At 43.0% G+C, this 16,473-nt stretch overlaps 1 protein-coding gene across 1 annotated transcript in view; it reads left to right on the top strand.

The window, feature by feature from the left end:
- Positions 1-16,473, top strand: part of RNF180 (ring finger protein 180) — an 86,573-nt gene that overhangs the window by 37,638 nt on the left and 32,462 nt on the right. Inside the window, exon 4 of the mRNA XM_015410261.1 lies at positions 12,524-12,749. Within this exon, the coding sequence (XP_015265747.1) occupies positions 12,524-12,749 (226 nt within the window). The remainder of the gene's footprint in view (positions 1-12,523; positions 12,750-16,473) is intronic.

Genomic DNA, 16,473 nt, shown 5'->3' with positions numbered 1-16,473 from the left:
GAAGCTAAAATGACTAAATGGAGGCTATTGTAGTTTGGTCACGTTATGAGAAGACAAGAGTCACTGGAAAAGTCAATAATGCTAGGAAAAGATTAAGGCAGCAGGAAAAAAGGAAGACCCAACGTGAGATGGATTGACTCTACAAAGGAAGCCATGGCCCTCAGTTTGCAAGACCTGAGCAAGGCTGCTAACAATAAGACATTTTGGAGGTCATTAATTCATAGGGTCGCCGCTAAGTCGGAAGCTATTTAATGGCATGTACCGCACACACACTTATAAAATACTCCAGTAGTGGTTGAGATCATTGCCTCATGGCTACATCTTCCCATCTTGCACGTAGAAGGTTTTTAAGGACATGGTATGGTGATTTTTCAGCATGTATCAAGACAATCACAAGAGAAAACTCCTTTAGTTTATGTTTGTACCACCCAATCAAAATGGTCTTGTGAATCAGCCTGATTGATTCACTCAGCTGCACTGCCTGCAAGTGCTGGAGATTCTGAGGCTGCATTGTGCTCTGGCCAAGATCCTGGAAGGAAGTACTGTTCTCAATACACTACTCTAGTCCTACGGTGTGCCACTTTGGCCTCCTTTGTACCACCTCAGCTTGTGTTTTCTACCACTGCAGTTTCTGCAAATTGGGGGTGGTTCTGGGGGGGGGGTATGGGCCCAGGTGTGAGTCCTGCCCAGCAGAGGCATGGCGGCTATCTCAGGAGCCGATGGCAGTTTCCTTTGCAGGCTCTGGTAGGTCGGCCTCTGGGGCTGCTGGCACATTGTCAACAGGTGCCTTCGCAGGGCTGGGCCCTCCTTGCTCCCTCTGATCCTCCTCAACTAGCAGACTTGGCTCCTGGGGCTCTTTCCCAAGGACTATGAGTCAGAGTCACTGAGCGGGTCAGAAGGGGTCATGACACTCACATTAGCAGCAAGTTAGCCGAGTTAAATTATGTTCCACAGTTAAGATGGAAAGATGGAAGATTTAAATAGTGATACAATTCCCAGGATACTTTTCATCATTCTTCACACATTTGTACAGGTTTTGGGAATTTTCAGTAGGAGCTGCAGAGTATTTTGTATGAACTTTGATAAAGATGTAATAGAATGATTATAGTTTTACATAATGGTTTCTTTCTACATTCTGAAATAGTTCAACAAATTTGTAAAGGCATCATTCTGTAAAATGAATAAGGGCTTTATAGCCTGAGAATTTCTGTTTTTTTAGTATGTTGCCATCTTTTTCATATTTATCCAGATGTGAAATCAGTTAATCAGATATTTGGAAATAAAGGTGCAATCCTATCTTTATTAAACAACAACCCCCTGCAGATTGCAATTGTAGACTAATGTTTTCCAGTGCATTAAAATTTCAAATGCACAAAAAGGTTTTTACCAGTATTTTGAAGGAAATCCATCAGAAAAGGCATTCTCAAGTATTTCTAATGGGTAACATCTTCCCTCCCACCCCTGTAGAATCACTAAAGATGGTGACCAACCCATTCAGGGTCATGGTAGGTAGGATTTGCTACCACCACAACTCCTGTGCATAAGAATGAATGGGTTGTCTCCTGTGCAAAATCTCTGATGACAGAACAAGTTTCCATCAGCAAAGCAGGACTCTTCCCCTCTCACTGCAAGCCAAAATGCCCCCACCCAAATGCTTCTTCGGGGGGGGGGTCAGCATAGGGTTTCCAGCTCTGGGGTGGGAAATACCTGGAGATTTGGGGGGTGGAGCCTGGGGAAGGCAGGGTTTGGGGAGGGGAGGGACCTCAGCAGGGTACAATGCCATAGAGTCTACCCTCCAAAGCAGCTGTTTTCTTCAGGGGTACTGATCTCTATTGTCTGGAGATCAGTTGAAGTAGCGGGAGATTTCCAGGCTCCACCAGGGGGCTGGCAGCCCTAGGTCAGCAGAGTCTTTGGAACTCATGAGAGGAGAGTCAGCCTGCTATGAAAGATGGGAATTAGTAAAAATCACCCCCTTCCTTTGTCAGCAGATTTTTTTTTGCTAGATTGAACCCATGCCAATTTACTTATGCAGCTTGAGACATCACTAGGGAGGTATTAAACATTTCCCCTTCCCTTGGTGATCCCAATGTCTGTCGTGAGAAACAGATATTTTTTTTCTTTTTAACTGTGGTCTAGATTGCACCTTGTTTACTTTATCCCACAGTATTCAGTGAGAGCCCTTGAGAATCAAAGCAGCCCATGTAGCTCTGCCTTAACAGAATGTTAGTGTTTTTATATAGATAGTGTTGGTACAACTCTGAGCATATGCTGCTTTATATGACCAAAAATGAACAGCTATGAGCTTTTATATTTTTCAGCATTTGCACCTATTTTTATTAGTAGAGGAAAGCTTCTGTTTTAGATGACAGTTGCCTTGCAGTGTAACAGTGTCTGCTGCTATTTGCTGTTTAATCTTCCATTAAGTATTTTATGTAGCTAAAAGGTAAAGGTAAAGGTTCCCTTGCTCGAAAGCCAGTCAAATCCGACTCTAGGGTTGCGGTGCTCATCTCCGTTTCAAAGCCGAAGAGCCAGCGCTGTCCGAAGACGTTTCCGTGGTCATGTGGCTGGCATGACTAAACACCAAGGGGCACGGAACGCTGTTACCTTCCCACCGAAGTGGTACCTATTTATCTACTTGCAATTTCTTGCTTTCGAACTGCTAGGTTGGCAGGAGCTGGAACTAGAGACAGGAGCTCACCCTGTCTTGCGGCACCCGGGTCTTGAACCGCTGAACTACTGACCTTCCACAGGCTGCAGTTCAGCGTCTTAACCACTTGAGCCACCGCAGCCCTATGTAGCTAGTCCTTCATTATATTGGTTAATATACATAACTGCCAATCTAAGGTTACTAATTCACAAAGTCCGCTACATATTATTTTAGATGTCTTCAAGACGCCTTAAGCATACATGAGAGCATGGAATAGAAATTATTTAAAGTAAATAAATAAATGGACAAGCAAACTATTGAATCTGGAACCCCATATATGCAAAGATAAAGCAGGCTGTAGCTTACAAAACCTTATACTATAGCCCCTCCAGTTCCTTCTGGTTGGTCCTCTGTGAGGCCAGAAAAACCCTACCAAGTCTCCATCTGGCATAGCTGCCACTTTCCATTGCTCCCCAAGGGTGTAGTAAATAAAGTGGTATCCACCCATTGCCACCAATAACACTGAGACATATATGTAGCACTCTATAGCTGTGTTGCCATTTAAAGGCTCTGCCCAGTTATTGCACCTCCCACTACACGCGGCTTTTAAAAGCCACGCTAAAAAAGAAACGCCGCGGCGGGATCCCACGGATCCCGTTAGCCGCGTGCCATTGCTCCCCGGCACGATCAGATGCCGGGGAGGAAGAGGCGAGGGGGAGGCTGCCGAACTGCGCATGCTCGAGCATGTGCAGTTCGGGCGGGGGCCGGGATGTGCCGGCACAAGGACGCGCCGGCTGATCCCACGGCCAGCTTGAGGCGCTTCAATCGGAAGAACCACCCAGGTAGGGTGCGGTTTTTTGGTGCGGGTTTTCGGCCGGGAGAGACGGATCGGAGACGGGCAGGCAATGATTCCCAGATGTTGCTGTGGGATCGTGCCCGTTTGATCCGCCCCCGTTCTGTCTCGCTCCCGGACCAAAACCCCTCGTATGAACAGGGCCCTTGATAACTACCTGTAAAGTATCCACCAAACCCTGATGGTTCTTCCCTTCTATTAGAAATAACTTGGTGTGCATGAGTATCTGAACACCTTGGGAAAGTTATTTACATGGTCCATTCCTTGTTAATTTGCTTCAGTAAAAAATTGCTACTACTCTGAGTGATTGCCAGCATTCCTTGAGACCTGCATTCCCAAAAGCTATTAACCTGAAAAATGTAATCTTTCCAATGGTAATTATCAGGAAGCTAGAACAAATTTTAAGTTCAGTGGCACCTTTAAGATCAATGAATCACCCTGATCTGGATAGCTCAGGCTAAGCCCGATCTCATCAGATCTCGGAAGCTAAGCAGGGCTGTATAGAAATATTGCTTTCTAAATTCACATGCCTTCTCCTGTGATGACATTCTGAAGACATGCTGTGTTTTTATTTCCTGTTGCAAGCCAAATGGTGAGACCAATGGCCGAGCTTTAATAGCCATGCCATATACCACATTCCTTCATACCTTTATGTCAAGAGCCAGACCTGATGGCTCCTGGCTCTGGTGCACATGGAACATGTCACGTACGCCATGGAGAAGCTGGAAGCTGAGTCACCTGACTGCAGGCGGGGCCCCAAACATCTAGCCTATCCCCACACGCAGCTATGACAACCAACAATTGGGCACACACCCTGTCCACTCGTGATTGGCTGATGGCCACAGCTGATTATGACTGGGAATTGGGGTATAATTCCATTGATCTCTATGAGAGTGTCTCTTCGCTCTCTTCTCTCCTCCTGCCATTGCTGGTTTTATTGCACCTGGAATGCTGACTCTTGGAACAAAGAGCAACCCTTTTGTTACGGTGGATCTGTATGTCTGAACAGACTGAGATTGCAACCCTGTGCAAGATGAGATTTCTCTTCAAAATCCCTTGGGATCTAACTGTATTGTATACCTTGGACAATCTTGGACTATGGACACTTCAATTGGTAACTATGAATCTTTAAGGTGTATTAAGGGCAAATCGCCATAGGCTTTGTTATTTTGTAACCTCTATTAATCTGTTTGCTATGCTTTGTACTGAATAAAGATCCTTCTTATTTCTAATTGTTTCTGGTGTGTAACTGAACTCCAAGGCTAAATCTTGTGTCTAACGCTGACCACATAGAGCTACCATTCTGACTGTAATGTGTTAAGTCCCAGATGCCAACTAAGGGTTTGAATCTCTTCCCTTAGGCAAGGCAGGGACTCTTGTGAAGAGATTCTGGTGGCAAAACTGTTGTGAAGACCAGAGAGGGTATAGACTATCTCGTGGTTTGTTGTGTAATGTGCTGAAAGTGGAGGATTCCCTCACATTCCTGGACTGGACTGAGTGGGTTAATCCTGTACAAGGGCGGACCCTGGAAAGTAATTGGGAGACCTCCAAGGAATACCAGTGCTTGGGGGTCACCAGAAGTCGCCATGATTTCCAGGGATGCAAGCACAGACACACACAAATACCCACAAATAAAAGACCAACAAAGTTTTATTCAAAGTATTTGTTTTAAAGGTGCCACTGAACTCAAACTTTGTTCTACTGCTTCAGACCAACATGGCTACCTACCTGGATCTATCAAGAAACTAGTAAATTAGTTGTCTCTTTTGATGCATTTTCTGATGAGTGATAGTCCAAATAGGACATGAAATAATCTGGAAGTATTAGTGAAACCACATAACAAAGCATGATGTAGAGTGTCGTCAGAAGTTTTGCTAAATACTCATACAGGCCTGTCATCACATGGCTGTGGCAGGTGTCATTCCCAGTAATTGCTATGAGACTTTTCACTGCACAGCATTATGAAAAGTGCAGGGTTCTTCAAAAAAACTTTTTGAGATGATACCAGTGCCTTCAGAAATGGTTTTTAGAATATTTAACAAAGGGGTTCTTATATATTGGCTTAGTAAGCCTCACTTGGTCAAGGATAATAGATATGTTCTACATGTAAGGTAGATAATGTTTATCTTGGTCCAGAACAGGCTGATCAAAGGAAAATAGAAAGTAAGTCACTATATAACATACTCTGATGTTTGCATGCAAAGGAGTGATCAAACTGAACAATAGAGTTGCCAGTCAATAGATTTCTTAGCAGGAGTATAAAACTGAATCACAAACATGCAGTTATCAGTACTAAGGCTGAAAGGGGGTTGTTCTGCTTCTTGACCTATGGAAGAACTGTGGGGACAGGAAGTTCCTGCACACATTGACTCCTTTTCCCTTGCCTCAACCCCCTGTGGCAGCCACTTCCTCCCACCATCGGAGGCCTTTTTAAAAAATCAGCAATGGCTAAGATGGTGTAACACAACAATAGTCTATTGCCATTATCTCCTAGCTCCACTGAATCCCTAGCTTTCACTTAAAAAAAAAAGTCTTCAGCCTTTTTTGTTTCCATGATGACAGGGCTAGAGACTTAATTTTTTAAAATGAAGTCTAGGTATTCAGAGGAGCTAGATTGTGGCAATAGACTATTGTAATGTTATTGTGTTACAGTGATCTAGCAATGGCTGATACCTAAAAATGATATGGGAAAGAGGGCAGGAATGAGTCCACAGGGGCTGAGACGATGGAAGTACATGGAAAACTGTCAGCAAGTGCAACACAGAGAATCATTGCTGTGTGGAAGCAGTGCCTATCTGTGAGTACTGACACATGAGCATATTATGTCTGCGTAATCCACCCATGGTATGGGAGGCTGCTTTCTGTTGTCTTTCACCAATAATAACAGAAATCAAGGCCTATTACATATTTAAGATAAACTAATTATGTTTGTGTGAATGTGACCTAATTCTTGAGTTTCCTCAGAGGACAGTTCAACCAAAGACCTCATAATTAACTTATGTCACTAATATGATTATTCAAATTCATTATTGAAGTGACTGGTGTGTACAAACACACAGTAGAGCTGAAGAAAGCCACGATTAGGTGTCTCCTCAAAGAAGGGAAAGAACGGTTAGAATAGTGCAGAAACAGTGCAAAAAAGGGAAGTGTTAATTGGATTTTATTATCAGATTGATTAGAATTTAGTGGTCAATGACTGTGAAAATATGGGTAGTGATATTTTTGATAGCTGAGTTGTCTTTACTTCTCAAAATTTATTCCAAGTCTCTTCATTCTTCTATGTCCCCCCCCCCAGATGATACCGTTGAAAAGATTTCTGCAGCTTGTACATGTACATTATATCTTTAGCAAGTATTTTACTACATTCTTGATATGGAAATATATTAATTTTACTTAGTTTACTAAATTCATCACTGCTTCAAAGACACGTTTAATGGTTTAAAAAATTTTCTTCAGCTGTCTTTTCAACATTACTTTATGCTTTCCCCATGTGATATATACAGAAGACCTTGACAGATGCTTTGTTTGATTTCTACAGACAGTGGCATATACCTAAGAGAGCCAGTTTGGTGTAGAAGAGAGAACAAAAGAGATTGGATTTATACCCTGCCCTTCACTACCCAAAGGTGTCTCAGAGCGGCATACAAGCTCCTTTCCCTTCCCCTCCCCACAACAGACACCATGTGAGGTAGGTGGGGCTGAGAGAGCTCTGACAGAAACTGCTCTTTTTCAAGGACAGCTCTTATCAGAACTATGGCTTGCCCAAGGTCGTCCAGCAGGTGCAAGTGGAGGAGTGGGGAATCAAACCCGGTTCTCCCAGATTAGAGTCCACGCACTTAACCACTACACCAAACTGGCTCTCACACCAAATTGGTGGTTAGGAGCACAGACTATAAACTGGGAGTACTGGGTTTGATTCCCCATTCCTCCACATGTAGCTGCTGTGTGACCTTGGGTCAGTTACAAGTTTTTTCAGAGCTGTTCTCTGATGAGCAGTTCTCAAAAGAGCTCTCTCAGCCCCACCTACCTCACAGGGTGTCTGTTGTGGGGAGGGGAAGGGAAAGGAGATTGTAAGTTGCTCTGAGACTCTTTTGGGTAGTGACGGGCGGAGTATAAATCCAATCTCCTCCTCCTCCTCCTCTTCTTCTATCACACATTTAAAAACTTTTCTCCCTTCCACTGCAGACTCCCAGTTTACCTTATGTCTGGTTTCTGAGGTTCCACTGAACCCCAGAACAACATTTCAGGGGTCTGTAGCAGAAACGGGAATCAGCAGAAACTACCAACCCATCACAAGAATACTCAAGTACCCTAAGTTCTTCAAAACTGCATAGCTGGGTACCACCAAATCCCATTATGTGTGAAAATTTGAGAAATTAATATTAATGACATACAGTTTTCTGACAAATAGTCATCTGGCCAGTTTATATAGCATGTTAACATTTATACAGCACTTTAGACAGTACAAAATGTTTCACACAGCTTATCTTAATAATTCTTACAACAGCAGCAAGTTAGGCCACTATTATCATCACCCCTATATGGCAAGTGGGACATTGAATGGCATAGTATAACCTGATCTCCTCAGATCTCAGAAGCTAAGCAGGTTGGTATTAAGGCGGGTGGCCACCAAGGAAGTCTTTGCAGAGGAAGGCAATGACAAACCACCTCTGCTTAATAACTTGCCTTGAAAACCCTGTGGGGTTGTCCTAAGTTGGCTGTAACTTGATGGTACTTTACACACACACATATGGCAAGTGGGGAGGTAAGGCAGATAGCTTGCCAAAAGCCCCTTTCGTTGCAGAGGCAAGATTTATATGGCGGACTTCTTTCCCAAGCTGAAGCAGAAAAGCCTGAGAGGAAGATATCACTCTTTGCCATTCATAGCTCCAAAGAGCTTCTTAACCTACTTTGTTCTCCTTGATGTTTTTGACTTGTATTTTAGTAAGGAGCCAAATGCAAGGGGCGGTGCAAGTGAGTTATTGACTTAATAATTATTAACGCCTGCTGTTAACATCTGGACGAGCAGCCGGAAGGCTGTTCGATTCCCCACCGCGGCCGGGTTGAGCCCCCCGCCCTTGTCCCAGCTCCCGCCAACCCAGCGGCTCTGTTAACATCAGAGGAATGGGTACCTGCCCTAGGTGGCAGGGGGCACCCTCCTCCCAGCCTTGTGCTGGGATGGTGACCGGCAGTGACGAAAAAAGGATCGAATCGGCGGCAGCAGCGAGAAAGAAATGGCGGCGGCGGAGAAACGGTGAAGCGACCCAGAACGGCGGTGACTGGCTCGAGCAATGGTGGAGGCGGAGTCGAAGGCGGAGTTGGACGTAGAGTTGGAGCGACGTCAGAACGCGGGACGCAGCACGGCAGGAGCCGCTTCGTCGTTAGCCGAGGCTGTGCCCGAGGAAAGACACGCCGCTCCAAGAATAACAGCCAGCTCGTCCAGCCGACGGCAGCCGGGTCGCAGAAACAACAACAGCAACAACAACACACACCAAGGAAGCTGCCGAACGAACGGAAGACAGTGCCGTATCAAGGGTGCTGGTAGGCTGTCCCCCCCCTCACCATATGTGGCCCTAGATAGGTTACTCGCTACTATATAGTAGCACATTGTAAACCGCTCTGAGACCCGCTAGGGGTTATGAGCGGTATATAAATCACCTGTAAATAAAATAAATAAAAATAAATAAATTAATATGAAGCCTTTGACCTCTTTGGCTGGCCTTGATTTTAAGCATACACTTTCTAGAAGCCTAAAATAATATAACACTATACTGAATACCAAAGGTAAAGGTTCCCTTGCTCGAAAGCCAGTCGAATCCGACTCTAGGGTTGTGGTGCTCCTCTCCGTTTCCAAGCCGAAGAGCCAGCGCTGTCCGAAGACATTTCCGTGGTCATGTGGCCGGCATGACTAAACACCAAGGCGCATGGAACGCTGTTACCTTCCCACTGAAGTGGTACCTATTTACCTACTTGCAATTTCTTGCTTTCGAACTGCTAGGTTGGCAGGAGCTGGAACTAGAGACGGGAGCTCACTCTGTAATGTGGCACACATGGGTCTCGAACTGCTGAACTACCGACCTTCCACAGCCTGCAGTTCAGCATCTTAACCACTTGAGCCACCGCAGCTCCACTGAATACCAAACCTCAGCACAAAAGCCTCAAAGGATGCGCTGGTCTAATTCAGAAGGCTCACTTCTTTGGCTATCAAAGGATTTTGGTGGAGTTTCCCTCCTCTGGTCCAATTGAATTTCATACTTTTGTCCTCCTTGCTGTGTATACTCATTGTATACTGTTGGAGTGCCTATGCAGCATTTTGTATGAGAAGAGCTGTAACTGCAGTTGCTTTGGTGAGTTGGAGGGATGTAAGATAAACTGGGAGGTTTATTCACCAATGAAATACACTCTCCACTATTTAATAACAATGGACAGCAGGCAAAGATTGTGGATGCTGTTATTATTGTTCTTTACAACATATTTATGGTGACTCTTCTATGTCAATCCAGACGGCTCACAAAGTGAAACCATACAATAAAACAATACAGCCATTAAAAACAAACCAGGCCATAAACACATGTCATTAAAAACAGGCCAGAGGAACAGGTTGAAGTAATAATAAAATGGTTCCATAGTGTTAAAGGTTGTGGGCATAAGCCTTGCTGTACTGTTGGCCTGTATACTTTATAACTTCCTTGCAGGTGAAATGCTCTTTCTCAGCCAAACTGACTTCATAGGATTGTTCTAAGGCTAAAGTACATTTCTGAACTGCTTTGGAGGAAAAGCAGGATGCAAATAGATAAATATCCATCCTTTCATCCAAAAAGGGTAGTGGTAGACAGAAAAATACACCTGACCAAAGCAAATAAAATATTGCCTATCATTCATCTAAATTGAGAGGAAGACCTGAGCCAACTTACTTATTTTATTTATTTAAAAAGTCAAATTTCTCTTGGAAGTCAAGCTTTGATACATTTTTTTAAAAAAATCAGGCAGCAAAGGTGACCCATACAACAAGTTGATCTTTTTGTAAGGTGTATGGTAAGTTTGTTGTTGTTCAGTTGCACAGTCAAGTTCGACTCTTCGCGACCCCATGGGCCAGATCACGCCAGGCCTTCCTGTCTTCCGCCGTCCTCTGAAGTTTGCTCAATTTCATGTTCGTTGCCTCTATGACACTGTCTAACCATCTCATCCTTTGCCGTCCCCATCTTCTTTGACCTTCAATCTTTCCCAGCATCAGGGTCTTCTCCAGTGAGTGCTCCCTTCTCATTTGGTGGCCAAAGTATTTGAGCTTCAGTTTCATTATCTGGCCTTCCAGGGAACAGTCAGGGTTGATTTCTTTTAGGATCGACTGATTTGATCTTCTTGCAGTCCAAGGGACTCTCAAGAGTCTTCTCCAGCACCATAGTTCAAAAGAATCTATTGTTCGGCGCTCAGCCTTCCTTATAGTCCAACTTTCGCAGCCATACATGACTACTGGGAATACCATTGCTTTGACCATGCAGACTTTTGTTGGCAGGGTGATGTCTCTACTTTTTATCATGCTGTTTAGGTTCGCCATCGCTTTCCTCCCAAGCAGGAGGCGTCTTTTAATTTCATGGCTGCTTTCACAGTCTGCGGTGATCTGGGATCCCAGGAACGTGAAGTCTGTCACTACTTCCACGACTTCCCCTTCTATTTGCCAGTGAGTGATGGGGCCGGATGCCATTATCTTAGTTTTTTTGATGTTGAGCTTCAAGCCCACTTTTGCGCTCTCCTCTTTTACCCTGAGCAAGAGGCTCTTTAGGTCTTTAGTTAGGAGCAGATAAATCAGAAATTGGCTAGGCCCCAAAACAGAAGCTTATCTGGTTCAGACAAAGTTAGATAATATTTTTATTTTTGTTGCTTTCTAGTGGTTTGATTTCTGTCGAGCATTTCTACCGTTCTAATGTTTCCGCAATTCAAAACTATCTTCATGCTTCTTTTCTGCCTTCATACAGGATGGCCATGCATTAAGGGTCTTTTAATATTGTAACTCCTTCATAATTGAAACAAAGAAGATATGAAGCTGATATAAAGTCCTATTTTTGCAGGTTTACATTGTCTGGGGGCTGGAGCAGGAAGGTGGTTCCAGCTGTGTCTTATCATATTTGTTGTTCCATCTTTGATTGAGGTGTTGTATGGGGTGGAAAGGTGCTCTCTGCAGGTCTAAACTCCATCTTATCAGGGGAAATGCAGGTGCCTAGGCTCCATTTTGATTTTGGTGCTGTGCAGTATCAGGTCTGTGAAAAAATAAAATCTCTGTAGTGTCAGATTGGTTGTATGAGGAACAGGGGACCTGGCCTAGTTTGATTAATCTGATGTGGTCATCTTGGCACAGCTGGCAGTGGCCAAATATAAGGTCTTTCATCAAGCTCAAAGTGGAAGATGTGGTGGTTAAGTATTTTTTGGGGGGTGGGGGTTGTGAGTCTTTCTCCAGCATAAAATCCCCAGTGCAGACAGAAACCAGCTTTGATTGTATGTACCTTGTATTGGTCACCAAAGACAGGTGAGGAATCCTGCTGCTGCATCACCTGCCTAGTGGGGCCCCTGGCTGAACTGACAGAGGTGGTCTTGGATTTGGTGTTGAGGACCCCAAGGAAGACAGTGATATAAACTGATTTGGTCTCCCACTGGGGAGAAAGGCAGGATATAAATTAAGTAAATAAAGATCACATGAAGTGCTGAAAAACGCCTTACATGGATCTTTGTAAGAATGTGGTAATTGACTGATTCAGTGAAGCAAAACAGTCACGCACTTTGATTTACACCTCTAGAGTGTGATTCTTTGATTTTTTCACATAAAGTCCACAATCTGTGTTCTCCTTAAGGGATAAAAATCAGTATATTGTTGTTGTTGTTTTCATTTTCATATGAGGGTTATTGCATTGAAATAATGTTAACCTCAGTACATACTTTCATAATTCACTTGGATGATATTATGCAATTGTATATCCTACATAATTGATGGAAATATTTTAATGCATCTTTGGGGGGGGGTTTCCTTGTAGACCATGAATGATAACCTGAAAACAGAAGAAGAGCATGAATACAGAAGAGACAAAGAAAGCTACCTCTGTGCAGTATGCCTGGATGTTTATTATAATCCTCACATGTGCTACCCCTGCCACCATATCTTCTGTGAACCTTGCCTGCGCACACTTGCCAAAGAGAACCCAACCAGCGCTCCATGTCCTCTGTGTCGCTCTATAATTGCCCAAGTCTATTTTCAACCAGGTATACAATAGAAACTTTTTAAAAAGAATTATCAGTCATCATCACCCTTTCAAGATAAATATTAGTAAACATTTGCCTTTCCTTTTTAAGCAAATGGCCAGGCTCAATTAAAAAATTAGTATATAAGCATTTTATATATTAGTATGTTAAAGAGTTATATATTGATAAGTGTTAATTGTTATTGGAAGGGCCAAATTAGATGTGACAGCAGCAGATAGTTGTTTAAACCTGGATCTGCCATAAACATGTAGAAATTATTATTATTATTTACAAGATTTATATCTTACCTTTCTGTCCCCACAAGAGCTACCAAGGCAAATTAAAACATACATAATAAAATTATGTATATGTAATACAATATTTTTATTATTATTGTAATAAAATAAAATAAAACATGCCTAATAAAATCATATTAAAATCATTTAAAACCACCACCCCACAAAAAACACACATCATTAAAACAATTATAAACAGAGCTGAAATAAATACAAAGCTGAAATAAATAATATCCCTGGGGGGAGAAATGGGCAGACAGACTGGGCATACAAACCTTCCCCACTTATTTCCTTGGAGTCATTTTCCACAAGTGCATTTCTCCTGAGTTGAGCTCTGATACCAGAAGTGAACGTAATTGGGAGAAAAATACTAGGGGAGAGGGTCTGCAGGGAAGCAAGTGGTTACTGGGGCGAGAGGAGGTTCTGTACTCCTCAGAACCTGGGAGGAAGTTGTAAGAAAACAGGGTAATTGTGGAAACTGGAAAAAACCATATTCTGTCAAACACATTTTGAACAGCTTACCAAATGCATCCCTACTCACAACCAGCAAGTGAAATGTGAGCCAAATGGGTAAACATTCAAGCATAACTAAGCATTTCCCCCTCAGAGAATTAGCAACACAAACCAATGTAGTAGACACACACAAACCATCCACATTTTCTCTCGATCCAAAATGTTTAAAATTAAATTGCAGGTACAACATAATCTGACTGAATTTATTGCTCATGTGATTGAAAAGCTGTTCTATGTTCTCAGACTATAAAATCTGCTAAAGTAGATGAATGAGTACTGGGAAGGATCAGAGAATGTACATTTGTCATTCAATGGAAATTGAAGATTCTGCTCATTATTGTGCAGTCAAATATATAGTGCATAGGCATCAAACTCATTTGTTATGAGGGCTGGATCTGACAGAAATGTGACTTTGTGAGGCCAAGCCATGTGTGCCATAAAATGTGATACCAAGTACCAGAGATATAAACTTTATAAAAGACAGCACCTGGTAAGCTCTGAGTTCGTGTATCCTCACTGCAATGTACCATGGGCTGGGGGGTACAGAGGAAAACCCTCATGGGTGGACAGGAGAGCCAGTGGTGCAGCTCCTGCACTGCTTGGAGGGGAGAACAAACCCCTTCCCCATCCTGCTCCTACCTGCTGTGAGCCTAGGCCCCAGGGTAAAAATGTTAAGTGTCTGGGTGTTGTGAGCTCCCCCTGCTCCCAAGCCACCATGAAAAGCAACTTGGTGGGCCAAGGGGGAGGGAGGCCCAGCTGCTGAGTCATGTGCTTGGTGGCAAAACTAGGCCCCCAATGTGTGGAAGAAACTGTCAAAGAAGGGCCCCCCATGGACCAAAGCGCAGCCACCACATGGGGGTGTAAATATGGCAGCAGCACTGGCCCCAGCATAGGATCGTCTGTACCCCCCACATGCAAATGCTGATCTCCATGGACATCCAGACCAGCATGCCCCTGGAAGAGCATTACGCTCAGGAAATAAGAACTTGCTGGTGGTCCCCAGCCCGAGAGAGGTCCTGCTGTCCTCGACCAGGGCCAGGGCCTTCTCAACCCTGGCCCCTGCCTGGTGGAATGCTCCGCCGGAAGAAATCTGTGCACTGCGGGAGCTGTTACCTTTCCGCAGGGCATGTAAGGCAGAGATGTTCTGCCAGGCTTTTGGCTGAGAACAGTGACAGGACTTCTTCTGGCACTCTTATGTGGTTCCTCATTCCTCATAGCCCCTCCCCCCAGGGAGGCCGGGGAGTTAGGATTTTCTGCCATCTTAAGTATTGTGTATATATACTGTTTTTGTTTATTGTTATTTATTGGACTGTTTTTAATGTAGTTGTATGTGACTAGATAATATTGTTGTAAGCCGACCTGAGCCCTACCTGTAGGGAAGGGCGGCCTAGTAAATCAAATGTAATAAAGAAATAAAAATTTAAAAAATCTCTGGAGCTGGAGGCCCAGTGGAGAGGTGTGTGACCTTGCCTTGGAACTGTGAGCCGGCACAAGAGCGGCTGCAGTGGTTCCCAACTTACCAATGAGGCTACCACTGAAGTGAAGGGGTTCTGCTTGGCTGCTGTACTCAAGGTTGTTCCACTGTGTTGAAGCCACAATCGAAGTGGCTCTGCCCCCCGCCCCCGATGCAGCCTCCTGTTCTCTCCCTTGCATCAGTTGCTCACGCCTGGATAACAGCCCTGGACAGGCCAGTTCCAGCCCCCGGGCCTTATGTTTGACACCCCTGGTGCTTTAGAGATACTCACTTAAGACTTTCTAATAACTGGCATGTGCATGAGAAAAATATGTTTGTAACCCATTAAACAGCTAGTTTTACCAAAATGGCAGCAGAAACTTGTATAATTTTACTGGGGAGGTGAGCAATTAATTACAAAGGTGATGAGGTTCAGTAGTGATGTGTTGTTTTTTTTAAACAACTTTTATTAGGATAATACACGTTCACATTATATCAACTTCAATATATATCCTTTTCTTCTTACTCCCCCCCTTTTCGTAGGCTTCCAACAGCGTACCCACCACCAGCTCAAACTTTAAATTCTAACGTATCTAATCTTTTATCATATAGCTATAGGTAACAAATGTTCACATATATATCATTATAAGTCCATTTCTTTTCTCTTTTACATCCACTTAATAATTTTCAAAGCAAATCAGATTGTCCTTCACATCCCAATATTTCTCTAAATAGTCCTTAAAATCTTTCCAGTCCGCAAAAAATTCTTCCGCCTCCAAATCTTTCAGTTTTCTTGTCATTTTGTCCATTTCTACCATAAAAAGCAGTTTTTTAATCCATTCTTCTACCCCTGGTATTCTGTCCAGTTTCCAATTTTGAGCATACACTATTCTTGCTGCTGTTATCATATACCACATTAATGTCCTTTTTGTCATGTTAACTTCTTCCATTTTTAAACCTAACAATAATATTTCTGGTTCTTTTTTAAATTTACTATTCGTTATCTTTTCCATTTCTGCATGTATATCAGTCCAAAATTATTTCGCTTTTTCACAAGTCCATCACATATGGTATAATGAACCTTCTATTTTTTACATTTCCAACACTTATTTGAAATGTTACAGTTCATATTTGCAATCTTTTTTGGCGTCATGTACCATCTATACATCATCTTATAACAATTTTCTTTTAAATTATTACATGTTGATATTTTCAATGCATTCTTCCATAAAAATTCCCATGATGACATAGATATTTCTTTATTCATATTAATTGCCCATTTTAACATATGCTCCTTTACCATTTCTTCTTCAGTGTACCAAGTCAATAACACCTTATACATTTTAGAAATTTGTTTTTCCCCCTTCAAACCACACATTTTCAATTTCATTTTTCCCCTAAAACCAAAATCCTTTTTATCTTTCTTAAATACATCATAAATTTGTCTATATTGTAACCAACCATATCTAAACGCCAAATCTTC

Source organism: Gekko japonicus, unplaced genomic scaffold (genome assembly GCF_001447785.1).
Source record: "Gekko japonicus isolate JY-2015 unplaced genomic scaffold, Gekko_japonicus_V1.1 scaffold179, whole genome shotgun sequence".
NCBI lineage: Eukaryota > Metazoa > Chordata > Lepidosauria > Squamata > Gekkonidae > Gekko > Gekko japonicus.
Note: the sequence above shows the minus strand (reverse complement) of the source record. Positions and strands in the feature narration are given on the sequence as shown.